Source organism: Ailuropoda melanoleuca, chromosome 5 (assembly GCF_002007445.2).
Source record: "Ailuropoda melanoleuca isolate Jingjing chromosome 5, ASM200744v2, whole genome shotgun sequence".
Classification (NCBI taxonomy): domain Eukaryota; kingdom Metazoa; phylum Chordata; class Mammalia; order Carnivora; family Ursidae; genus Ailuropoda; species Ailuropoda melanoleuca.
Window position 1 is genome coordinate 44,495,779 of NC_048222.1, and position 26,453 is coordinate 44,522,231.

The following is a 26,453-nucleotide window of genomic DNA, read 5'->3' on the forward strand; positions in this document are numbered from 1 at the left end:
AGAACAAAAGTACTGCTTCCTTAAGAGTCCTAAAATGCTTAATACCGGAAGGTAATTTTTTAAAAAATTTATTTAAATTCAACTTAGTTAACATATAGTATATTATTAGTTTTGGGGCAGAATTCAGTGATTCATCAGTTGCGTATAACACTCAGGGCTCATTACATCAAAGCGCCCTCCTTAATGCCCATCACCCAGTTAGCCCATCTCCCACCCACCTCCCCTCCAGCAACCCTCAGTTTGTTCCCTATAGTTAAGAGTCTCCTACGATTTGCTTCCCTCTCTGTTTTTGTCTTATTTTATTTTTCCTTTCCTTCAAAGGTAATTTAATTTTAAGGGGGCAGTGGAATGCTAGAATGAACATGGGGCTGGAGATAGTAAGAACTGGGATTTTGTCCCAGGTCTGTCCTAGTAGCTGGGTGACCTCACCAAGGGGTCAAACCTCTCTGGATCCTTCCTTTACCCTGCTAGCCTCATGTGTACAATGACAAAATGAAAAATTTCAGTGCCCCGCAAATGAAAGGCTTACGGTTCTCTGTGGTCTGCCGAATTTTTTTTTTTTAAAATAGGTTTGGGAAGGAGCAAACGGTGATGGAATGTGGGACATCATCAATTCTCTTCTGGGGTTGTCTCTGACTCCTAGACAAATTCTCTTGGGGCCAGCCCCAGACCTCCCATGGCTCTAAATGTAGTTCCTGGGACTTGACAGAGATAGACATACAGCAAATACATTTCTCGTGTGTGCATGGTGTGGCCCTGACTGCAGGGAGCCAAGCCACCCTAAGAACTGGGACTGTCAGTGCAAGCCTGAGGCTCCCGTCTGGATAGTCCCCCTAGACATGACCACTGCACGCCCCACTGGCATCTTCCTCATCGGCCTTCTTTCCCAGCTGCATGTGGACATTTCCAGTCATCAGAGGAAGGGAAGCATTCTCAGTGTGGTCTAAGGTATTCATCTGAGGACTGGAAGAAGTCACAAGGGGCTGGTTCGTCACCTGCAGCACTGGTGATGTTTTTCCGTAACTTGCCATGGAGCCTTGTGTGGCTCCTTCTGGAGCCTTCCCCATCCTTGAAGGATGGAATGGGCTCTTCCTAACAGGGCTTCCCAACATTGTTTCAGTGGTGGCTTTGACTGTTCCACCCTCTTGCGTGCTATTCTTGCCTCTTTGGTGCAAACAGAGAGCTTGGCTCTCCTGGATGCTAACTACAACTTCTTTTAGACCTTTCTTTTATCTCAGTGTGCTGGAGTAGAGTGATGCTGGGCCCTTTCCAGCTCAGTCCAGTCCCCGACACACAAGTGGAGTCTGCACAGTGCCCTATAAGGTATTTTCCTGAGGAAAGGATGGTCTGAATGCGACTTAGCTCTCCCCCAGCCCTGGCCAGGCCGACGCCCCTCCTCACCACCAAGACGTGCTCGAGAAGGTCCAGGTAGCCGAGGGTGCACTCCGTCCCGTACCGCAAGGCTCTGGTGCGCACCTCCTCACTGACATCAGGGTGGAAGGATGCTTGCTGGAGAGAGAAAGGAATGTTGACATCTTAAGACAGGAAGAGCCAGCTGGTGAACAGGCCGAGGGGTGAGAGGGGGTCACCTGCCCAGTAGCACTGCCAGCTCTGCACCCACAGGTAGGAGACCTCAATTCTGGAATTCCCTCTGCCTCCCCCTCAGTGACCTCCCTGAGAAACCTTCCCTGACCCCCTGAATAGAGAAGGTGGCCATCCTCCATGTTCTCCTCCACAGTAAGTTCTCGGACAGTGTTTTGTGTCTTCCCCTTTTTAGTGCCCTGGAGCCGGACAAAAGCACATGAATCAGGTCCCTCTTTCCTTCCTTTCTCCCTGCCCCCTTTTACTGCAATGTAAGAAATTCCACATGCACTAAAAAGTCCAGGAAAGATTCATGATTAAGGCTCACAGCAGGAGATTACTGTTTCAGGGTCTGCCTGCCGTTCTCTAGCACCATGAGGGGTCCTGAAGCCCCTCTCCATTCACAGCTGATCACACCCAGGACCTCACTCTGTGGCCTGACTTTGTTGCACTCACAGCGTCTCCCACCCAGGGCCCTTTGGCTCCTGGGAAACTTCCAACAGTAAGCTCCCCACTGCCCTCAGAGAACCATAAGTAACTCATTTCACATTATACATGGCGAGATAAGTAACCAAGGACATATGGTTAATAGAGCATCTTGTGTTTTTTTTTGTTTGTTTGTTTGCACTTGTGACCTGTTGGTTTCATTCATTCTTGATGTATCAGATGGCACACCCATTCACAGGGTTACCAGATTAATTACAGTTAACCCAGTTATATCTGAATTTTAAATAACCAATACAAAATTTTTAATGTAGATTTGAGAAACCCTGTTTTTTATTTGCTAAATCTGGCAACCGTACCCAGCCTTTCTTCGGAAAGAACTTGGGGCTTACAAGAACACATAAAAGAGAAAACTGCAAATTAATCACAAATTAGGACACATAGGATCACACATTAGGATAAAAAGTCAAAGTGGAGGGGAATAGTGACTAGCCTTCCTGTTTGTTCCACTCAAGAGGATTGGGGAGCCTGGTGGGAACACCTGTGGGCTCTCCCCTCACCTGCTCCCCCAACATACCCCAGAAGGAGTGGGGATAATCTGAGTGGCCAGCATCTATCCTTTCTGAGCTCAGTGTTGCCCATCTGAGGACTGACGGGCCATGCCTCTAATCACAACCGTGCTTTACTTGTCCTTGCTCCCCTGTGTCTCCAAGTGTGAGGACGGAGCCCATGTCTGGGGAAGACACAGTCTATGATGCTACCAAATGTCACCTCTAGTGGGCAGCATGGAAAACCCCCATTTAGACTTGTGTGGGGACTGAGGGTAGGTGCTCTTGTCCACTGCTGGTGGCTTTAACTTCGCGGAACTCCTTGGGAGAGCCATCTGGCAAGAATCAAAATGTCATACCATCTGACTAATCCTACTCCTGGGAGTCCTGCCCAAGGAAATTATCCAAAGCATAGAAAAAAATAGGTATGCCCAAAGATGTTCATAGCAGTGGAGTTTAAAGTACAGGTAAAAATGCAGACAGTCTAAATATCTGATAATAGGGTAAGATTATATTCATTCACAGAGTATTTGTGGTCATTAAGGAGTCCGTTACAATGACTCATTGCAACACAGAAACAGCCATATGACATTAGTTTAACAGCTGATTGTATTGTATCTAATGCAGGCATACATACACACATGAAAGACAAGAAACACACAGGAGAATTAACTTAGGGTGTAGGGAAGCCCTTGTCCCCACCTGAGGAATTAGTGTAATCCACTCTGAGAAAATGGGCCAGTAGGTAACTTACTGCACGTTCATTTTTGGCCTAGCCACCCTGCTCAGCCCCAAAGGCAGTACTCCAATATGGCACCTTGGCCCTCTGCCTGGACATAAGGGTTTCTTTTGATCCACCACTCGGTATCCCTGGTTTTCCCTATATTCCTTATTGCACATCCTTTCTGGCAAGCTGCTTCATTTCCTTTCTGCAAAAGGAAGGGGACCAAAGGAAATACAAAAGTCAATAAGTCTGCTGAATAAGTCGGATCCTGACAGGAGTCTCAGGGCTCAGCACTGACTCTTGTCATCCAAGTCTGGCTTTGGGGTATGGAGCTCTGGCTGTTATTCTGTCGTGCAAAGTCAGGAGAGCCTGTTCTGGGGGCAGGATGACAGAGAGGGGTAGGGGTTGGGCAAATGGCGCCTGTACTTGGATCCTTGCCTTCCTCCCCTGAGAACGGGGGGTATAGGTATTACAAACAGACCTGAAAATGTCAGCTGCCTTCCATTTCCACCTTAATCCATTTAATTTCCCCCTTTCATTTCATGTCTGTAACATGGAGACAAAGCACCTGCCACTCATCAACCTCAGTGCCCTTAAGCATTAATGGCTGGGAGGCCACGGGCAGCAGAAACAGATGGGCCATGAAATCAGAGGACCCGGTCTCCGTTCTAGTTCTGAGAGTAAAGAGCTGCATGACCATGGTCATGCCACTTAATCTCACCAAGCCTGTTTCATCATCCATCAAATTGGGATCATTCCCCTTGCCCTTCTCAACCAGGATCAAAAGACAGAGTCTGCAGGAGAGCCTTGCACGACTGTGAGGCACCCTGCATGCACACTGTGGTGGCACTCAGGCCTACCTTGCTAGGTAAGTACTAGTCTCTGATGGAGGCTGTAGCCCTCTGGGTGCTGTCACTTCTGACAGGACAGATTCCATGAAGTACATACTAATTGCAAATACCTGTGGCCTCAGGAGGGTCTAAACTGCCTGGCTCAGCACACATGGCCCCCCATGAGAGCATCCCTCCTACCTTGCCACCTTCTTCCCCCCTCCAAGCCCCCCCGCCCCACAATGCTCTGCCCTCACACGTCCATCCCTTCAGGCTGGCTGCCTCAGCCTCCCGGTACCCAGTCACCTCTAACCCATCCTACTTGCCCTGAGAAAACCCTGAAAGGCCATCAGCTGGACCTTGCACCAGCCTCCCACACAACTGACTTCACCACAAAGAACGGCCCTGTCTCCTCAGACCCCAAGCCGCAATAGCTGCTTTTTTGACTTCTGTGATTTGTCTCTACCTACTCACCACAGTGGGGGTTATCAATCACTCACTGAGCAGAAGCCAGAGTCCCTGGGACACGGCTGTCCCTAGAAGGGTGAAGGTCTGGGGTGGGGTCATTTTCTTAAGAGATAAATAAAGTAAAGCCTGTAAAACTCAGGTCCCACCAGCTCCCTCCCCAAGGATGGGCTCAGGGCAGCCACCCTGCTTGTCTAGCCAAGGCTCAGAGGAGTTTCTGCAAAACATCTGGGCACAGATAGGAAAAAGGCAGTTTCCCAAGCTTCTGTTTTGTTCCTCTGACTCACTTCCTCACCCAGTTATGGCAGCACCCCTCCTGGCACAGAATGCTGACCTACGGAGGCAGGAAAGGGGGCAGGCAGAAGTGGGATACAATTTTCCTTCAGAGGGCTGGGAACAAAATGCCACAGGCCCTCTTTGCCTCTGTCAGAGTGGCCTCCCCTATGCCCTCCATAAGAAGGCGTCCTGCCTACTTAGGAAGAGGAAACATGGGAGGGGTTAGTCAGCAGACCAACGCCATCCCCTCTCAAACATAAAACTACCCTCGAGGGTCATTTCCCCTAGGGTTGATGTGTGCACACCTCCAGCGTGCGTTTCATTACGGAGCGAAAGGTACTAAGCTGCTCCGTTCTCCACATGGCCGGCCTTTCCCTTTCTCCAGACTAAACCAAACACTCAGTCACAACAGAGCATTCTCGATCCGTCCAAAACAACGCCAAGGCCTTTACCTTACAAGCTGTCAGCATATCGGACACGGCTTTCCGGCTCAGGTTGGCTGTGGCGATCACGTCCTCCTGTCTGCATGAGTTCCCGGCGGCTACAGCTTTGGCTGTCGCCATGGTGATGCCTTTCGTCATCCTTATCGATTCTTCAGGTGATGAGGTCTTTTCAGGTACCTCTTTGGACTGGAACACCTGGAAATTAGAAATACAACAGGTGAAAAAAACCAGAAAAATACCAAAAAATCGAGGACAAAAATAATTTATTCTTCTCCGACCAGGCTGCTGCTCACTGAGAACGGAGCCAGCCACAGGAAGAAACCGTCAAATGGCAGGAAATTAGAAATTTAATTTGAGTAATATTATTCTTGCTTTCAAGATTCTAGCACGGATAAGCCTTGCACACCTGTACTCAAGCATTCGTGGTCACAAGATGGTGAGGGTGAGGGAGACAGTCTACAGCATTAACCCGTTCGTCTGCACAGACAGACACCGGGTATTTGTAAAGTGTCCTGGGGTAGATGGTGGTGTGGCTTCCCCGTTCCTGCCCCCTCCCCACTGGTGCGTCAGCAGCTCCCAGAAACTCTGCAGTTCTGATGCAGGTCCCTGCATAGGACGGACCCTGGACGCATCCCTGTGGACTCACCTCTCGCTCTGTAAGAGGGTGTGGGGCTGGGGGAAACAGAGCGCTCAGTTTCTTCTATTCTTAGCCTCTCTTACAAATATAACTGCATAATTGTGTGCAGGCGTTCGTGTCGAGTGCGCCACAGTGACACTGTGAATTATTTAAAACCACACACACATGCACACACACCCCTTTAGAGAAGCTGAAATAAATTAACCATGGTAAGTGAATATCCCACTTTAACATTCCACCTGTCAGTCAAGGCAGCCATTTCTGCATCAAGCCCATCTGTCTTGTCTCTCTAACGTGAGTGACTGGTGCCAGGGCCGGATGTTCAACGTGCAGTTGCCCCCTGCAAGGAGGACTCCTAGACCAGTTGGGGCCACTCTGTCTTCAGCCCTAGGCAACCACCTTTCAGTCAGGCAAAGGGGGAAACCCAGCCAGCATCCCTGCCATGGGTCAAGCAGCATCAAACATCACCACCCCCCTAGAAACGGGCAGCTACAATTAAGCTGAATCTAAAGTGGAATGGATGCCACGTGTACAGAGCCCTTCTCACTCATGTGGCCCACGTGGCACATGCTCTTTTGGAAACTTCCTTCGTCCACAGAAACACAGCATCTGTGTCAATGCCAGACACCACAGCGGTATCCGGAGGCTGACCATGTGTTACTCCCCAGGAGAGCTCCAAATTTCCAACCTCCGCCCCTGCCGCCACGAGCCCCACCCACACCTCCCAGAATGTGGGCCCAGACTTTCGATGGGAAACATCGAGCCAATGGAGGCGGGGAAGTGTCAGGCAGCAGGGTTTGAGGACACCACCTACAATTCTCAGTTTCTTCTTTGTGTGGGAACCAAGTGTAATGCCGACCAAGACTGGTTTCATTAAAACCAGGACAAGAGAACCCAAGGCTCCATCCCCAAAACCCAACCGAATTGCTGGTGTCTGTTGCTGATCCACAGGGGCTTTCAGTCTTCCTAGGGGACCCACTACAGACACAGACTAATCGGCAGCAAAGGCAGGACTCCCACTCCCCGCCCCGAAAGAGACGCTGAATCTGTGGTCAGACCTCCTATTAGAAAGAAATCTCCATTTGAAACTACTCATTTTCAGCATATTTCTGTTTCTAGGGATTAGGATGAGTCAATCCATAACCATCATGGGATCAAAAGAACAGGGACAGTATCCAGATCACAGGAACACCAGGACACCCTCAGTCTATGACGCTGGAACAAGGCAGGAAAGAGCACACGGTCAGTCTCTCTGAGATCCACAAGGGCCGCCAACGGAAGGACGCTGCGTTTTACAGGCATCGGGTTTCTCTAATAGGGAACCTCAAACTCCGGAATCCATGTGTACGCAGGAACGCGAGCTACTGCTGACAATGACGGGAATCAAGAGGCACTGTGTGTGGCTCCGTGTTGTACACACACCACGTAAGCTCAGGGTGAGAGCTGTACTGAGTTTTCCCTTTGCCAGGAATCTTCTGTAAGGCTTTTGTTTCATGCTCTGATTTTAGTGAAATTAAACCTGAATAGTCCTAAGTGTAATTAATTTCTTAATTACAAATCGATCGTAGCCCAACTCTGATGTGGTCAGTTATGCACAGGGCCTCAATGACAGAGCTACGCAGGTAGGTGAGCGGGCCTCCCTCGCTCAGGAGCTCCAGGTAAAACCTCTTTCTGCTACAGATCTCAGCAAAGTCTGTTTTGGGGTCAGCTCTTGCACAGGGGTGCCCGAGGGAGGTGACTCCTGGCTCCTTACCGTGAGCTCCTGTTTCATGTACTCGATTGTGGCCTCAAGCGCCCGTGTGCCCCGGGTGGCCTCGTCCTCCACTGCCTTTACAGTCTTGAGGAGGGAGGTGACATTGGTCACCATCACCTGCAGAGGAAGGAGAGGCCGAGAGAAAATGAGGAGCACACTGCAGTCCACTCCCCACCCCTTTTAGTTCCACATCTGATGTCATGAGCAAAACCATTGCTGAATGAGGAGGGAGCTCGGATGCATATGCTCCCATTACTCTTTTGTGAGCTTCTCTCACTACGCACTCCCCCTCCACGCCTGCCCCCGATATGGGGCCCACTCTACCTTGGCGGCCCCCTTCAGCTGGTACATGGAGGGGTCATCAGCAGGCTTGCTGGCAGCTCCCTTGGTGGCGCCAATCAGATCCGAAAGGGCCTTGGCCACGTCTTTGATAGCATTGATCAACACCACCTGAAAGAAAGCAGAGAGCCCAGGTGAGTAGCCCCAGTGGTCATCTGCTGGTCTCACCAAGAACACACAGCCCGAGGGCCAGGTGGGGGCATCTGGGGGCAGCTCTCAAGCCCTCAGCAGGCAGATTCTCCAGGAGCCACCCCTGAAGATACTGCTGCAGGAGTCTTCCCGACAGAGGCTGACTCTGAGTCAGAATACACACCCCATGCATGCTTGGCATGTTCAAACACCTCCTGGCTGGTGGCTCTGATGACAAGTCACCTGGGAAAGGATGCAGGCAGCGGAGCAGACTCCTGGGAGCCAACACCACTCACGGGCACCTGATAACCAAATCCATGGGAGCCAAATGCTAGCCACACACCCTGGCCCGTAAGGCCTCCGTGGCAGCCCGCCGGCATCTCCAGCTTTGGTTCGTAGGATTCTGTGACCTACTTAACATGCGACAGGCAGATGGGTCTGTCTTTCTTCCCCAAGGCAAATCCCACTCATTCCTACTTTAGAGCCCCTGCTCTTGTTCCTCTCTCTGCCTGGAACCCGGCTCTTCTCATCATTCAGGTCTCAGCTCACACGTCAGGCCCTCAGAGACCTTTCCTGACCACCCCCAACCTGAAATCCCGTCAGTGTGTCCTGTTTTCCTTACAGCACTTATTATGTGGAATTACTGTCTTTTCCCCCGATGTGGAGGCAAGCTCGAAGAGAGCCAGCCTGGACTTCTGTCTGTTGTGTTTTGCACTCAGAAGTGGGTCTGGCACGTGGTGGGCACTCAGGAAATACTCACGGAATGACTGAATGGACAGGTGCACAACTTGCTAACACTGGAAAGAATACGGTATCTCCACTCTTGTCATTGAGCAGAGACCACAGGCCATCTTTACAGTGTGCTGGACCTGGGATCTGAAGCCCCAGCCACAATTTGGAATGACATGACATGCCTTATATGTAAATCTTCCTAACTCCAACTTCTGTAACAGCGACAGTTTCCCTTTACTGAGGGCGATGTTCCAGGTGCTAAGCCAGGCATGCCACCCATGACCTTGCTTCATCCTCACCACTGCCATTCAAGTGGGAACTACGACGCTCCTGTCCACACTCCAGGGGCCTGGTATTCACACACTAGTCAGCATGATCCCAAGGGCTATGGTCTTAATGTTCACACTCGCTTTTACGCTCTAGGGCTCTGGCTCCTCATGGACAAATGGCATTAGCAGCACCAGCCCTATCTCACTGCACTGCTGTGAGGGTGACCGCATAACGTACCTGAAAACACATCAGAACCTCCTGTGTCCCTGAGACCTGAGAGCACAGTGACACTGCGCCTCTGCCCCCCCCATCCTCTCCAGCTCCGTCCTGTGCCTTCTTACCCTAGGGCGCACGGAAACTCTGGCAACCTCTGAAACCACAGGGCAGGTCAGGGCCTGATGGATATGGACTTCATGCAGCCCGATTCCGGCCATGACAGCCGCAGAGAGGGGCAGTGAGTGGAGAGCAAGGGACAGTAAGCAAAGATTGCTGCCAACACCCAGCACGCACTGTCCCATCCCCGGTCACTGGGCACTGACTGGCGAACAGGCACATTTTTGTGAGGGGATCTTTTCCACTAGAGGTCTCATTAGAAGCTGGGGTTCAAGGACATCTAGACCATTTGGATGTCGGGGCTCTAAACTATTTGACACACTTCTCTGTGTTCAAAGATTTAAATCCTCCCCGGCCTGTTCACTTTTCCTCAAGCGGAGCCAGTCTCCAAGAGTGTGGATTCCAACCCCACCGGAGCATTTTCAAGCTTTGCCTTCCTCCATGGGTGTGAGAACAATACCACAGGCAGGGATTTGTGTGAATGCTTCGAATTCCAGAGGGCAGCCAATCCGGGCTTGGATGTTAGAGAGAAATGTGGCAAGAGGAGTAAAATGGCCACATGTGGAACGTTTCCTCCTGGACCTCTGCTCCAATGGAGGATGTCGGGCAGGGGAGGGTCATGGCCACACAGGAGCAAAGCTGGTGGCCTTGTGTAAACCACAACAGTAGCTGCCCGGGCACTGGACGGTAGGCGGTTTCCTATTCAGTTCTGTCCACACGGGCCAAATAGACGAGTTAAAGGAGTGTAATTTAAGCAGTGAAAATGGAGGTGTGTGCCCTCTGATGGTGCTGCTGACGGAGCAGACGGGTTTCAGGTTCTGCCCTTGGGAATGGGGACAGTCTGTTACTGGTGGCCCTGGCTGGCTTGTACTAACTTGTGCTAACAGCTGAGTACATATTTCTGGAACACCCACTGTGCTGCACTGGGTGCTTAGCCTTCAAAGGCTGTCCCTGAGGAGCTGCGGGTCCAGGCGGAGGATGAAGGAGCAGGCAGGTAACATCAGTGACACTGCCAAATCCAAAGCAGAGTTAGAGGAGCACAGAGCCTGGCCCGAGCCCCAGCTCCTCTCTCCCCCCGCCTTCAGAGCCAGACTTCTCAAGTGCTGTCTATACACGCCGGCTTCCCCTTCTTTACCCTCAGCTGGCCACTCCCCACAAAGAGCCGTTAATGGTGTGGCCACTGGCATCCATGCCACGAGGGCCCGTGGCCAGCTCTCGGACCTTCGTTTTCCTGACAAGTCAGCTGTGTCTCTGGTGAGTTGAAACAGTCCCCTCTCTTACCATCAGGAGCCCTGGCTTTCCCCCTACCAGTAGCTGCTGCTTTTCCATCTCCCTAGGGATCTCTTTCTCCTTACTACGGTCTCAAACGGTGGCTTCCTCAACTCTGCCTTGAACCCCCCTTCTTCTCTCACCCCAAGCTCTTCCTCTCCTGTGGTTGCAATCACTGGAAGGCAACAGGCCCTGAATCCATACCCTCATACCCGTGCAGGCTAATGTCCCCTCTCTAGTTCTACCTGCGGTCTCTCTAGCACCAGCCCACACTGAACTCACCTTCCCCTCCCCGCCTAAGCCTGCTCTCCCTCCAGGGAGCCATCACCCACCGGCCGATCTCGGATGTGATGTAGCGTCCTCCTGGCCTTCCCTCCCCCTTCTGTGCAAATGCTCACAGTGCCCAACCCTTCACCAGTCATCTCTACCCTCATGGCCGCCACCACTGTCTGGGCCACTGTCCTGCCCAGATCACTCTCCTACCAGACCCCAAAATGCGGACGCACCCACACCCCTACTGTTAGCTCCAGCAGTTCCTGGTTGGTCTTTGGTCTCTTCTGAGGCCTGCTGCACAGTGTTTACGGGAATGTGAGGGGGACCCATGGCCCTCAGCCCACCGGTACCTGTGTCTCGGGGTCATCAGAGCCCAGGCTGGCGGCCCCCAGCTTGACCACCTCAGCGAGCTGGGTGATGGTGGCCGCTGATGACTGGGCCGCCTGGGCCAGCTTGTCCGGCGTGGACGCAGCCCCCGAGACCAGCAGCTTCGTGTCTTCCACCAAGGCCTTGGCTGTCTTCAGAATGTTCTCCCTGAGAAAGCGGGGAGGGGGATAGAGGGCAGAGCTTGGCTACTGGTAGTTAGGAAGCAAAGAAACCCTTCCTAAGGGATTTTTTGTTAAAGGGCTTTGAAGAACCGAGAGGATGGATTTCCCCTTTCTTATTGGGGTGCTCACCGTCTATGCAGGAAAACGGGAAGAGGTGAATCAGTCCGGTATCCACAGAATTGATTAATAGTCAACATCAGTGAAAGACTCAGGCCCACCAGTTTGACCCTCTTTCCCCCAACCCTGTAGCTCAGTGAGAGGTCAGCTTCTTTCCTGTGGTTCCCCCTAAATACTTCACAGCTATGGGGAGCTGCAAGAACCTATGGGTCATCAGAACCCAAAGGGCTGCATCCTGGAATGGGTGACAGCATTGGTCATCTCCTTCCCAGCCCAGTTCTGGGACTGAAGAGAGAGGAAGAAAGGTAAAGGACATGCGGCAAGGCTATGGGGGAGGGCTCTGCAGCGGTAGACGGAGGCCCCAGGACCGGCCTCTAGAAGCAGGGCCTGAGGAGCCAGCCTGGGACAGGCAGCAGGCTCAGAGCCCCACTCTCCATTTATGCCAGAGCTAAATGGGCCTGCCCTGGCCACTCCCACTCCCCCGGGACTGGCAGCAAATCAGACGCACATCTCTCTAGCTTGGAAAGTAGAAGATAAAAAAGCTGTCCTCTGCCAGGGCAGGCTGGATTCAGGCTGCCAGAGGCACAAAGCTGGAACAGGACTATGTGTTTACAGTTGGCAAAGGGGGCTTGTTTGATTATGTGGTTCACTTTCTCCCCTAGAGCATCTTATGGAAATCAAAATGGTTAACCGCATTTCTGGCTCTTGGGCAGAGTCTCCAAAGTCCATCAGGCCAGCCTGAATCTCTCCCCATGCAGGAGCCCCCAGGATGGCCTCCATCCACCCCCATACCTGTGGTCTGCAAAAGTCTCGTTGTTCTCTGCATTCAGGGTCCCTGCGGTGGCAAACATGATGGTGGTGTCCAGGTCGGCTATAATCCCGGACACAGCAGTGGCAGCTGTGATGCATGCCTGGGTCCCCTTGTTTCCAGCCTGCAGAGCTGACAGTACCAAGGACACCTGTAGGCAGAGAGGGGATGTCAGGGTGAATGGGGAAATGGAGAAAATGTAACCCAAAGATTTTCAGATTCAAATATCATCGAAAAAAAAAACACTCAAAAAATAGAAGAGGATGGAATTCTTCCAAACTCATTTATAAAGCCAAAATTACCCTGATACCAAAGCCAGACAAGGGTGCCACAAGAAAAGAAAATTACAGACCTACATGCCTGATGAACATAGTACAAAAATCCTCAACAAAATATTAGGGAGCTGAATTCAACAATACATTGAAAGGATCATACACCATGACCAAGGGGAATTTACTCCCCATGCAAGGGTGATTCAGCATCCACAAATCAGTCAACGTGATACCCAATAAAGGATAAAAATCTTACGATCGACTCAATAGATATGGAAAAATCATTTAATGAAATTCAATACCCACTGATAATAAAAACTTTCAACAAAGTAAGTACAGAAGGAACATATTTCAACATAATAAAGGCCACATATGACAAATCCACAGCTAACATCAAACTCAATGGTGAAAGGCTCAAAGCTTTTCCTCTAAGATCAGGATCAAGACAAAGATCCACACCCTTCTCACTTTTATTCAACAGAGTACTGGAAGCCCTAGCCAAAGCAATCACGCAATTAAAAGAAATATGAGGCATTCAAATTGGAAAGGAAGAAGTAAAACCATCACTATTTGCAGATGACATATTGTATAGAGAAAACCCTAAAGACTCCATCAAAAACTGTCAGGAACTAATCAATGAATTCAGTAGAGTTGAGGGATAGAAAATCAATACACAAAAATCCACTGTGTTCCTATAAGCTAATACTGAACTATCAGAAAAAGAAATTAAGAAAATAATCCCATTTATACAACTGTTTCAAAAAGAATAAAATACCTAGGAATACATTCAACCAAGGGGGTGAGAGACTTGTATATGGAAAACTACAAGATGTTAAAGAAGTAAGCTGATGAAGGCACAAATAAATGGAAAGATATTCCACGCTAACAGACTGGAAGAATCAATATTGTTAAAATGTCCATACTATCGAAAGCTATCTACAGATTCAACACAATCCCTATCAAAATTCCAATGGCATTTTTCACAGAAATACAACAAACAATCCTAAAATTTCTAACCCCAAAAGGTGCTGAGTAACCAAAGCAATCCTGAGAAAGAACAAAGTTGGAGATCTCACGATTTAAAATAATGTTACAAAGCTATAGTAATCAAAACTGTATGGTACTGGCATAAAAACAGACACATGGATCAATGGAATAGAGAGCCTAGAAATAAACCCAAGCATATACAGTCAATCCATTTATGACAAAGGAGCCACAAACATACATGGAGGAAGGACGGTCTCTTGAATAAATGGTGTTGGGAAAATTAGACAGCTACATGCAAAAAAAAAAAAAAAAAAAAAAGAAACTGGACCACTGCCTTACAGCATACACAAAAATTAGCTTAAAATGGATTAAAGACTTGAATGTAAGATGTGAAACCATAAAACTCCTAGAAGAAAACATAGGCAGTAACCTCCTTGACTTGGATCTCGGTGATAATTTTTAGAATCTGACACCAAAAACAAAAGCAACAAAAGCAAGAATGAACAAGTGAGACTATGTGAAATTAAAATGTTTCTGCACAGCAAAGGAAACCATCAGCAAAATGAAAAAAAGCAACTTACTGAATAAAGAAAATATTTGCAAATCATATATCTCACAAGGGCTTAATATCCAAAATACGTAAAGCATACATATAACTCAATAGCAAAAAAAAAAAACTATTAAAAATGGGCAGAAGGTCTGAATAGACATTTTTCCAAAGAAGACATACAGGTGGCCAAGAAGTACATGAAATGATGCTCAGTATCATTAAATATCAAGAAAATGGCAATCAAAACCACAGTGACATACCATTTCACACCTGCTGGCATGGCTACTGTCAAAAAGACAAGCAATTACAGGTGTTGCCAAAGATGCAGTGAAAAGGGAACCCTGGTGCACTGTCGGTGGGGATGCAAACTGGCACAGCCACTGTGGAAAATACGGGGGTTCCTCAAAAAATTACCAATAGAACTACAATAGGATCCAGCGATTGCAGTGCTGGGTATTTATCTGAAAAAGAAAATTTTTTTTTTGAAAAAAACAAATTCTAACTCAAAAAGATATGTATCTCTATGTTCACTGCAGCATTATTTACAGTAGCTAATCTATGGAAGCAACCGAAATGTCCACGGATGGATGAATGGATAAAGAAAATATGGTATATGTTATCCAATAGGATATTATTCAGCCATAAGAAGAATGAAATTTTGCCATTGCGACAACATGGACAGACCTCAAGGGCATTATGCTAAGTGAAGTCAGTCAAGAGACAGAAATGCCATATGATCTCTCTTATATGTGGAACCTAAAACGAAACAAAAAACCCCAAGCTCACGGATACAGAAAACAGACTGGTAGTTGCCAGAGGCAGGGGATGGGAGTTAGGAGAACTGGCTGAACTTTTTTCTTTGTTTGAATGCATCAAATAAAAATTAAAAACAAAACCAAACCAAACCCAACCAACCAACTCAAAGAAAAACGGATCAGTTTTCTGGTGGGAGGGAGGGTGTCGATCGAACAGAGGTGGCTAAAAAGCACAAACTTCCAGTTACAAAAAAATTAAGTACGAGGGATATAGTGTACAACATGGTGACTACAGTTAACTTTCAAATACATTACACAGCAGTGTTAAGGTAAATCGTATGAGTTCTCATCACCAGAAACAAATCCATATATTTTGTATCTACATGAGATGATGGCTGTTCATCAAGCTTATTGTGGTAATCACTTCATATATAACACATGAAAGACAAACCATCACGCTGTACGCCCTAAACTTTGTAGTACTGTGTATCAATTATATCTCAAACCAGGGGAAAAAGTAAACAAACAAGAACAGTGAATTTTCTCTCTGGGACTCAATGCAGCTGATGGGTTAACAAATGTTTTGGTGTCAACATCTCAGGCTGAATACCAGCATTATCATTTGCTGGCTAAACAACTTTGGGCAACTGCTTGACCTTAGTTTCCTCATCTGGAAACTGGAGAAATTATTTCTTGCCTATCAGGGTTGTTGGGAGGAACAAGGGGGGGATGTATATGTATTGTGTGGTATGCACACAGTAAGTGATCAGTAGAGAGCAGATAACTTTAATAGTATTACATTTCTGGGACCAGAGAGAAATTCAGGTTCCTGTGAAATGTGTGGCCATTTCTGTCCCCTCTGATCAAGTTTTCTGTAGAACAGCCTTCTGCTAACACTCATCATCCCTGCCCTTGGCTGCCTCTGGATTGGAAATTCTTCAGGGTGGACCCCATCGTGGCTAGAGCCCAGCACGTATCTGCATATGTCACCTCTCTACTCCGACGCTCCCTTGAGCTATCACCTGCCACTAAATAATTCCAGTGACCCAAGAGTCCAGCAAGTTGGCTCTGTTCACTCCAGTGACTTCCAAGCCAGAAACCCTTCACTGCCACCTGCCAGCCCTCACCTCCTCCAGAACACCTCCACTGTTCCTAGAGACACTTTCCTAGGACACAAAGCGAACTCCACCACACCCTGGAGTACAATTCTCCCCTGCTGTCAATGGAAGATGAGCTCCTTGCACAACCAGTCCAACTTCTCTGGCCTCCCCCCACATTCTTGCCACATCCGTTAGCTCTTCACTTCCCCAAACATCCCCTGCCTCTTCCACACTGGGTCTCCCCCTGCCTGGAATGCCCCCTCCCTGTTCTTCAGCCACCAACCTGCTCATCCCGCAAAAGCCAGCTCAAAGTCCCCACTGTCCTCATCCCAAGACACAGCTGTGCCTCCTGAGGATTCCACAGCATGCTCTCCCTGCCCTCAGGACAGCCCATTTAGTACAGGTTAAAACGGCACACATCTGGCTAGTGACTGGAGACTCTGAGTCTGGGGACAGTCGGGAGCTGTCCTATTAATCTCTGTGCACACACCCACCACCCTTGACTATGGCTGACCCAAAGAGTCTAAAGTATTCTGTGAATGCACTGTTTAAAAACACACTGACCAGGATTGAGGACTTACAGCATCAACGAGAGGCAGAGTTTATATGCTCTCTTCCATGCTGCTCAGATCCTAGCAGAGGTGGTGGACACAGCCTAGCAGGCAGGGCAAGGGGCTCTCTTCCTGAGCACCCGCCATGCCCCAAGACTAGCCCACAAGGATTGGTTTCTCTTCCTCATTTGCCTGACCCTCCTTCCTAAAGTTAAATGCTACTATGTCTCACCAGCAAAAGTCAGAATGGCACAGAGCTGGCCTGGGAATGAAGTATCCAGTTTCTGGAAAGAACTCCTGGAGGACAGGTGACAAAGACCAAAACAAGGAATCACAAGTCTGGGAGGGATGTTCTCAGCCAGACTGAAAAAAAGAGTCCCACAAACAGTGTCCCCGCCTACTACAAAAGGCACGCACATCAGCAGTTTACTGAGTGGCTACAAGTCCCTAGGGGATGAGGACACAAAGGTGAGCAAGTCAAGGGGCTCAGGGCTGGTGGGAAGTTACAGACACAACCAAGCCACATAAGAAAGACACAGCAGGTAGAGAGGACAGGGCAGGAACACGGAGCAAGAAAACACCGAAGAGGCTCGTTTAGTCTGAACAGCCGATTCCCTGCCTTTGAGCCTCCTCCAGGTGTCCTAAGTCAGGGACCCTCTGCTGGGAGAAGCAGGAAGACGGAGAACAGCTCAGAGAGATCATGTTGCTTGGCCCCACCGGCCACCATCATGCAGTCTGGACCCCCACCTCCCCTCCTTCAGGTACCAGTTCCCAGGTCTCCAACGGGAGACCTTGGCTACAGTAACTTCAATAACAAGGATGGGCTTTGAAAGGAGGGCGAACGCCTTCCTCCAGCTGAGAGACTGGTTTCCTCATCCTGCGGCATCCAAGGAGGCCTGGGCAGGCCCGTGGGCTGCAGGAGGTGGCCAGACGTGGCTCAGCCTCAGCGAGGGGCCAGGTACAGCGCAGCCTCCACAGAGGCAGCTCCAGGTGAGGGGTCCCCCACCTGCCCCTCAAGTCCTGTTGCCCGCTTCTGAACAGGACAGAACTCTCTGTCCTGGGGACCCGAGGGAGGGGAGGGAAAAGCCAGCCAAGCATTGATGCTTCAGCCTGCACTGTGCATGGCCTGCAAGACAGCTATCCTGAAAAGGGACTCGGAGAAATAAGCAAAGCCGGAGATGAGTATACTGTGGGGGGTGTAAGGGAGCCCTGGGAATGAAGGGATGTTGAGAATGGGCTTTGTCCAGCAGGGAACCCTGTGGGAGAAGAGTGCGGGAAGGGTTTATAGAGAGCAGCAGCCAGGAGGTAGGACATGGTGAACCGTGTGTCTGGTCCTGTGCCAAGCACTTTTACACACACCACCACATCTCATTTTCACAACCCTACAGGCCCGGTGTTGTATTTCCCTGTGCTCATTCTGCAGATGAGGGCATTGAGGCTCAGAAGGGGGAGGTTCACTCTGCTGAGACCCTAGAGCCCCATGAACTCCGCTCCGTATGGGACTCTCTCCACCAACAGCCGCTGTTAGATAGCGAGCACCCCCAGCGGGCTCCTGGGCTCTCAACCACAGCGCCGGGCCACTTCTGGCAGGGTGCTCAACGCTTCCCCACTTCGCGGTCTCTTCCGGGAGGAAAGAGGTTACATGAAGAGAGCTTTACGCCCTTCCCAGTCCCCAGCACACTTCCCGAGAAGGAAGCCCAGGGGACGAGTGTCTAAAGGGATTGCAGGGTGGGGCTCCGGGTGCTCATGCGACTTTGATACAGTTTGTCTGGTCTGTTTGCAGAAAAGCCCATCAATACGGTGTACCACAGGGGCCCTGACTTTCAAGGGACAGTCCCTCTCAATTTCTCAGGGCTACGAATCACCCCAGACCCGATAGGCCCCATCCCTGGGGAATCTCTGCGTGAGGGAGATGATGACCAGACCTGACTGGATGGTCTCTGGCTTAGCCTCCCACTTATGTCTCTGGTCACAGTGGGCCACCGAGGGCCAGTGTGGGGTACTGTGGCTGTGTCTCGCCCCAGGGCTGCTCCTTACCTTCTCTGTGACTGCGCGGGCACACTCAATGAGCTCCCTCTTGGTGTAGCTGTCAGTGGGGCACACCTGGAGGGCCCCCGCCTTCTGCACCAGGAAGATGCAGCCGTGGCCCAGGTCCTGCACACGAGTGCGAATCTGGAAGCCGATCTGTGGAGGCAAGCCCGGGGTGGGGAAGGAGAGGCATGATGGATTCTGCCATCGAGGGCTCCCCTATGTGGAAAATTTCTTCTACGTCCTATGGGAGCCTGGCTAGGAAAATTCCACTGCTGTTAGGAGTCTGTGTTTGGTGGAGTATGGAATTTGGTTGATTTTACTTCCCTTTTTAGAGCCTGTAAAATGCCCACAGTCCCCAGGAAGCAAGCCCATGTCTCATCATCCTAGCCTAATGCCTTTCTGATACTTGTTACCTTTTCTGGTGTATTGTTTACTTGCATCCCGAGCCACCTAACAGAAAGGTTAGTTACTGTTAGAACTCTGCGGGGGGGTAATTATTATTCATTCAAGCATTTATTGAGCTCCTACTGTGTGTCAGGGCCTCCCCTGAGCACGGATTGCATTTACTTTCATTTATTCTGCACGGCAGCCCTAGAGAGTAATTAGAAGTTCAAAATATATAGCTTTGGTAAGAAGCATAAAGCATTCAGGTTCTTGCAAAATTTGTATGTTTACAAGCAGAACACCCCCTTCCTCAGCTGTGCCCCATCGTGAGAGCCACCATGCTGGACCCAGGCTTCCTTTCTATCAGCCCAGGTTGTGGTTTCCTTAAAAAGGTACATTTTTAGAGCTAAAGGCCCAGCAGGCACGCATTCTCTTAATGACCCCTGAGTTGTGTGATTATAAAAAGGTGTTTTGCCTAAAAGAACCCAAATGAGCTCCATGATGGAGAGGCTGCCAGCTGTCTCTTTAAGGCGTAATAAATTCCACCTCCCAAAGTTTGCATTCCTCTGGCTGTTTCACATCAATTTTCATTTCGGTCTGATCAATACACCCACCATAAATAATCTGCCCTCCAGCCCAGGTAGGCAACTAAAAGCAAAACACCTTAAGCTTTAGTTAATAAGTGTTATTTCCAAGACTCCACGACAGCAAGAAGTTGTGGTTTCTCCTAGCACTGACCAAGAACAGCTACTAAGATCTCTGGTATCTTGAGTAAAAGCCGGGAGATCTGGACCACTGGGGTGCTATCTTCCAGCATCGTCCTATTCAAGGCAGGGGGGATTGGGGTGGTGAAGGGGGCTGTAAATGTTAAATCTATTACTGAAACACATGCTTTTAGGGAAAAAGGTAATTCCCTTATCCCCTTAAGGCCCAAAGGATATTTAAAATTCATTTAATAGGGGCGCCTGGGTGGCTCAGTCAGTTAAGCATCTGCCTTTGGCTCAGGTCATGATCTCAGAGTCCTGGGATTGAGCCCTGTGTCAGGTTCCCTGCTCTGCAGGGAAGCCTGCTTCTCCCTCTCCCTCTGCCTGCTGCTCCCCCTACTTGTGCTGTCAAATAAAATCTTAAAAAAAAAATCTATTTAATAGAACATTCTCCTGATCCAGAAAGTGGAGCTTTGGCTCTTTCGCGGTGCTGCCAAAGTTTCACAATCAGGGAGGGCTGTTTGTGGACCATCTCCAGGCGGAATATAAGCTGGCAGCTCCCAGACAGGTCCACCACTGAGGAGGGGAGAGGCGCTCCAGTTCAGCCACCCAGCGGAAACCCCCGAAATGTAGCTGTTTGCTGGGACGTCTGCTGGTTTACATACAAGGCCCGGAGGAAGCGGCGGGGGGGGTGCTCCAGGAAAGCTGAGAACTCAGCCTGGCTCTTGAGGCTTTTCTGATCCGTGTACTTTAACCCTACACGCTCAAAGGTCAGAGCTAATCCACAGGCCAGAGCTCTGTGACCACAGGTCTCTCAATGACAGGCACGCATGGGAGAGCCAGGCAGGGGGCAAATGGGGGAAGCAGCAGAATTTCAAAAAAAAAACTGACCTTACTAGCTCAACCTCTTCGTTGACAGATGAAGAGACTGTGTAGGCTCAGAGAAGTGATGTGATTGGCCCAAGATCACACAGCCAGTATCTGGCAAAGCCAGAGGAGAACCCAAGTCGCTCATCCCAGCATAGCGCTCTACCCATCAGATCAGTGCTTACTAACTTCGTTTTTCCCCATTTCACATCGGTACCGCACCCTGCCCCACTGCCGAATCTCTCCTGGAAACTCAACATGTACAACTGATAAAATGTGTTATTAGTATACCCTTCCTTTAGGAGTTAAAATTCATGTCCTTGACTCAGTAAGAAGTCAACAATGAGACTAAGTTAATCAAAGTTTAATAGTCGGATTCGAAGACTGATACAGCCTCAGCCACTGCCTCATTTCTGTGTTTTGCTTGGGCTGCAGTGTTACGTGTGTACAGGTTTTCCTGCAGCCCCTGAACCCTAGCAGGGAGAAGCTGCATCAGCCTGGGGTCTGCAGAAAACCACCCAGCAGCCCACGGTAGGTGCCGGGGCCTCCAATGGGCCACTATGTGGCCCGGACTGGAGTTTATTCAAAAACACACACGGTTTTTCCTAAGAGTTTAGAAAACAGTTCAATTATGTTTAAAAAGTGAGCCTTGACTCAATCGTGCAGAACTTCCAAAGCGCCTCCCTGGGTCAGGGCTCTGAAGAGTAAGGTGGGAAACCCCTGTGCTAGGAAGGACCAGGCTCAGAAAGAACCTTCTCTATGTCTCACTTCTGTTCCCTGCTCGGAACCATGCCTGAGCGTCCTGTCCACACAATGCAGGGCACTGGGGTGAGCACAGGCCTCTTAAATCTCTCCCAAATGGCCCTGGAAGTGCAAGGGAGAAGGGACCTGCTCCCACACTGTCTCAAGCCTGAAACTATGACACAGCCTCAGCGACACTCTCATGCTCCCTCAGCCCCCTCCAGAGAGGCCTTGCTATGAAAAACACCCCCACGTCCTGATGCTCGGCCCCCTCCTTGGAGGGGACACCATGCATGCAGCAAAGGATCCTGTAATCGCACTGTGGAGCTGGGACAGGGGTCATTAGGGAGGAGATTCTAGGTAGGAAGCACCGACAAAGACTAGCACCAGAAAGCAAAGGGATAAGCCTGAGATTAGGCAACAGTTGTACAAAGCCCTTCAGGTTCTCGGCCATCCCAGGGCTTGGTCCTGGCGACAGGTCTGTGCCAGGTCACACGATTACCTTCTTGGTGCCCAGAGGCCTCCTTGAGGTTTGGCCACGCAATCCTCCTATACGCTTGGCTGCGCAGTCCTATTTGGACAGCAGGCAGGAGGATAAGTATCATGAAGGACATGTTGAAATAGGCTTCACTTATTTTCACAGGCTAAGGGGGCTGAAAGTAACAGGAAGGGGAGGGATCTCAGCATGCCAGCCCCATGCCTGCCCTCAGTCCTTCACCCACGTGGGCAGCACAGGTAGCAGAAAGGCCCATGGGGTCTTCTTCTCGCCCAGCCTTCCTGGCCACCAACTCCCCGGTGAGCCCACTAACGTCCCGGGCTTTTGTTCCCTCACCTGTGAAACAGGACAGAACCTGCCCTACTACCCAGGGCTGGTGGACCAAATGAAAGGTATGTGTGAACACATCTCAGAGTAGAAAGTGCCATGTGAATGCTGTGACAAGAGGTAGCTTGGTGAGGCGGAAACAGCAAAGGCTGTGATGCCCTAGGTTTGAATCCTGACTTTGCCATGTTTACTTATTTACTTACGTGAAACTTCACTTCTTCCAAAAAGTTATTTCCGGTGGCTTCCACACTGACTCTTGTAGCTGTGTGCTCTTGGACAATCTAACTAAGCTCCCTGAGTTTGCTAACCTGTGAAATGGGGAAGAACCAAGGATTGTGTAGTTGTGAAGGTACATGGGACAGCCCCCAACATGGATCCGATCCATGGTGTGGACTTGCTGAATAGCTCTCATGTTATTCTTTTCCATAGGTCTGTGGGGCAGCTAGGCCAGGCACTTAAAGGGGACAACAAAAGCAACAGACTCTACTGCCAATTTCCAGAACATTCTGTACTGCTGGAGGAATATAGGAGAGAGGGAATGCATTTTTAAGATTGTATTAAAAAAGATAAGGGCTTTAAAAATGCTAACTTCTCAAAGTAACACTAAATTTCTCAGCAAATCTGACCAGCCCCCAGGGTGATCTGACTTACCACCAACCAGTGTATATTATAAAGGAATGTTGCTCAGACATTCAACTTGGGGTTTTAAATTGGCAACTGCAGTAAAGCATGACTCGAACGTCAAGAAAAACCCTCAATTCCCTTCTTGCCCAAATGGGCATCGTCTCCTGGTTTTATGTCCTGGGGGAAACTGGAAGTCTGGCCTTTATGAAGTTTTGGATCAAATTTCAGTTGGAGGGGGTCTCAGAAACACTGATCATCTTCTCTGCTGCCTTAAACTAAACAAAACATACACATTTTTCTCAGGCTTTTCAAACAATTACATCTGAAACCAGGTCAAATATCATTTGCCTGGGAGAGCTTGTGAACACTGAACAGGCAAGAGCAGATGTTAGCTGACAGGCTTTACAGTTTCTCCTTAAAAAGAAAAAAAAAACACAGAAGGGAAAGAATCTTGAGTGCAGAACAGAAACAGGACATCACTTTCCACCTACAGAAAGTGTGTCTTGGAGCGGAAAGTTTGAGAGAATTCTAGTGTGGACACCATCTCATGTTTGGGAAAAGGCTGTGGGTTCTTGCTGCAGGCTTGTGACAAATGTTCCTGCCAGCTTTGAAGACACGCAGTATTACAAGTGGTCATGGCAGAGTTCCCTCCGAGACAAAGCCACACTCGCTAGATCTCCCCCCACCCCAGCATTTATATTTAGCACTGGTGCCTCACAGGATCTATAATTTCCGTCTTTTTAAAAGACAACAGTGATCTTTGTGAAGTTGCCTGAGGGTTTTGACTTTCCTGAAGAAAGTTTTCACAGTGGCGTTAAGAGGAGTTTGAGTTTTCCATGGAAAAAGCAGCAGATAAAGCTCCCGCTTAGTGCTCAGAGGGCAGAGCTAGGGCTTCTCCTGTAATTGTCACATTCTGCAAAAGACCAAAACGCTGACTCGGCACGGCAGCCTGCAGGACTATAGAGAGGGAGCGGCTTCCTCCTTGCCCTGGATAGACGTACTTGCACATGCTGTGATGTGGGGCCCTCTTGGAGAGAAAACTAATTCCACAGTCTTGAAATTAAAAAAAACAAAAAACAAAAAACAAAAAAACCCAAAAAAACCCCGAAAAACCTACATAGCTTTAGGGATCTCCCCAACCTTCTCAGTTTTCCCCTAAATATCTGTCTGGCAAATGCACACAAAGAATTTTCCTTAGCAAGGCACTGGTAATTGTATATTCTCCCTGCCCCTTTTTGCTCCAGGTCACACTGCTCTTGTGTCTGGAATGTGAAATATAACTTAAGACGCAATGGTGTAAAGGGAGAACCTTAATGAAAACGTCAGCTGCTACAAACGCAGAGCCAGGGACTTAAGTAATTTCGCGTGTGGTTTTCAGCCATACCTTTCCTTTCCTGGCATTATTTTGTATTTTGCTTCACGGTCTGGGTTGTGGGAAGAAAATCTGCCTGTTTCACATGTGGGCTGGGGAGCTCTGAAGAACTCAGACGTGGAAAGGTCTCCCCAGATCATGGGTTCTCCACTCAGTAACTCAGGCCAGTCAACATCTGAACCAACCGGATGGATTTAGATTCCATTTTTAAAGATTTCTGGACACAGAGATCCAAACCCTCCCCACAGCCTCTTTGTTTTTCAGTCCCGCAAAGCCTAACACTTCTTCCTTTTGTCCAGATCGCTCCTTCCTGTAACATAAGTTCCCTTAGGCTTGTTCAGGAAATTCAACATTTACACAGAATCCTGACTGGGGCCGGCGGGGGGGGGGTTCCTTATGATTTTGCTTTCTGGGTAGTGACTTCCCAGAGTCATTACAAACAGAATTATTCATGCTGCAGCCTAAATATTCAACCGTCCTAAAATCTCAAAGTGCAGGCACTGTTAGAAACCTACCTCATCCCATGCTAGATACATATGTATTCAAGTGCATACATATGAAACTCCTGTTTACATGCATTGTTATATGTTAGCAAGGGATTCTGTTTTGGGTCATTTCTGCATCATCTCTGGAAGTCTTTGTGAAGACATACTTAGAATGGACTCCTGGCAGACAGCACTAAGTGGCCTGGGGACACGGACTGTCACTGCAAGGAGAAGGGAAGATCAGTCATAGCCACCCACCCTGACACCCCACTTCATTTAGGAATATCGTAAACAGGATTTGTGCTGAATACATGGCCTGCTGAATGTCACAGAATGTAGTTACCTTCATCTTCCCAGCGTCCCTGCAATCTATTTCACTAGTCTTTATTCCAGATGGAGCTCAGTGTCTCTAAGGAGCCACGTGGTAGCTGGGCACGGGGCACCTTCTATGTGCTAATGATCGGGCATGTGCCGCTCCAGCCGGCCCACTTGCTTCCCAGGGGACCACTTCATTACTCAGGCCTATCAGACTGGGCTCTTAGAAAGTGGCCTCTGGGACCAAACTTTTGCCAAATTTGCCAATTTTTACCCCTACAAATATGGGTACAGGCCTTCTAAAGCAAAGTCTGTGTTTGGCAACAAAGGAAAGTGAGTTTAGGGAAGGCAGGCAGGTCATGAAGAGGAGTCCACAGGAGGTATGGGGGGCAGTTCCACCATAGTTGGGCAGGACTTTGTGTCACAGAAGTAGGCTACCCAGCCCTTTCTCAGACGGGGCCAAATAAATCCCATACTTGGCTCTTCCAATACTGCTGTGAGCCTTTGGAAAACAGGAAAATCACTGAGGAGGATGTGCTAAGCAAGAGGAAGATGCCAGGATGTGTTCTGCTCTGGGAGTTGGGCGACCTGGCCGGACACTCTCAACAGAGGGTGTGTACCTGAAAGCCCACCTCCCAGGGGGGACCCAGCTCTCCGCCTGCTGGCCTCAGAAAAGACAGTGAGCTCTGAGCACAGCCTGGGGCTACCGGATCTGAACCTGGGGAGCTGGCAGGAGAGCAGTGGGAACTTATGAGGCCGGAATCTTCTAGGGTAGAGCTAAGCTATCAAGAATTCCCCGGGAGTGGGTACCAGTGTGCATGTGCTTCTTAAGACAGGGGCTTATGGTGGCAGACCTCCTCTGGCTCCGCCGTGGCTGCTGCCATCTGGCCCTGGAGAGCCAGGTGCCCATAGTCACTGGTCATTTGTGAAGCCAGTCCTCCCAACTCCTCCGGGTTAGTAACCGACTTAGTCATCTGGAAAAAGAAAACAAGCAAGACACACACACACACACACACACACACACACACACACACACACACAGAAAAAAGCATGAGAACCATGTGTTAATACCACTGGAAGCCAAAGGGTTTCATTCACTTTTAAGCTCTGGACTTGCATTTGGGGTTGGAGAGGGCAATTCAAGCAAAGCCCATGCTGCGACGTGCACAACAGGCCAGCAGGTCCTGGCGGGGCCAGTGGGCGCCATGCGAGGCTCAGGCTGGGCAGGCCCTCACAATCCACTCCAGGAGGTGAGCGCAGCAGCCCCAGCCCACCTGGCCCCACGGGTCACCATGAGACTTCCCCTGGGAACGCAGGGGACACGAGCCCCAAGCAGTGCCCATCCCTGGTCACATGCTACTGCAGAGAGCTGA

General features: G+C 49.5%; 1 protein-coding gene across 13 annotated transcripts in view; it reads right to left on the minus strand.

The window, feature by feature from the left end:
* TLN2 (talin 2) overlaps positions 1–26,453 on the minus strand; it is a 422,904-nt gene that overhangs the window by 30,622 nt on the left and 365,829 nt on the right. For all 13 annotated transcript variants that reach the window (XM_034660877.1, XM_034660886.1, XM_034660882.1 and 10 more), the window contains 8 exons: positions 25,935–26,054; positions 18,772–18,918; positions 12,504–12,670; positions 11,397–11,580; positions 8,026–8,151; positions 7,702–7,818; positions 5,321–5,506; positions 1,402–1,509 (listed from right to left, as the gene is read on the minus strand). In XM_034660877.1, coding sequence (XP_034516768.1) covers positions 1,402–1,509; positions 5,321–5,506; positions 7,702–7,818; positions 8,026–8,151; positions 11,397–11,580; positions 12,504–12,670; positions 18,772–18,918; positions 25,935–26,054 — 1,155 coding nt within the window. The remainder of the gene's footprint in view (positions 1–1,401; positions 1,510–5,320; positions 5,507–7,701; positions 7,819–8,025; positions 8,152–11,396; positions 11,581–12,503; positions 12,671–18,771; positions 18,919–25,934; positions 26,055–26,453) is intronic.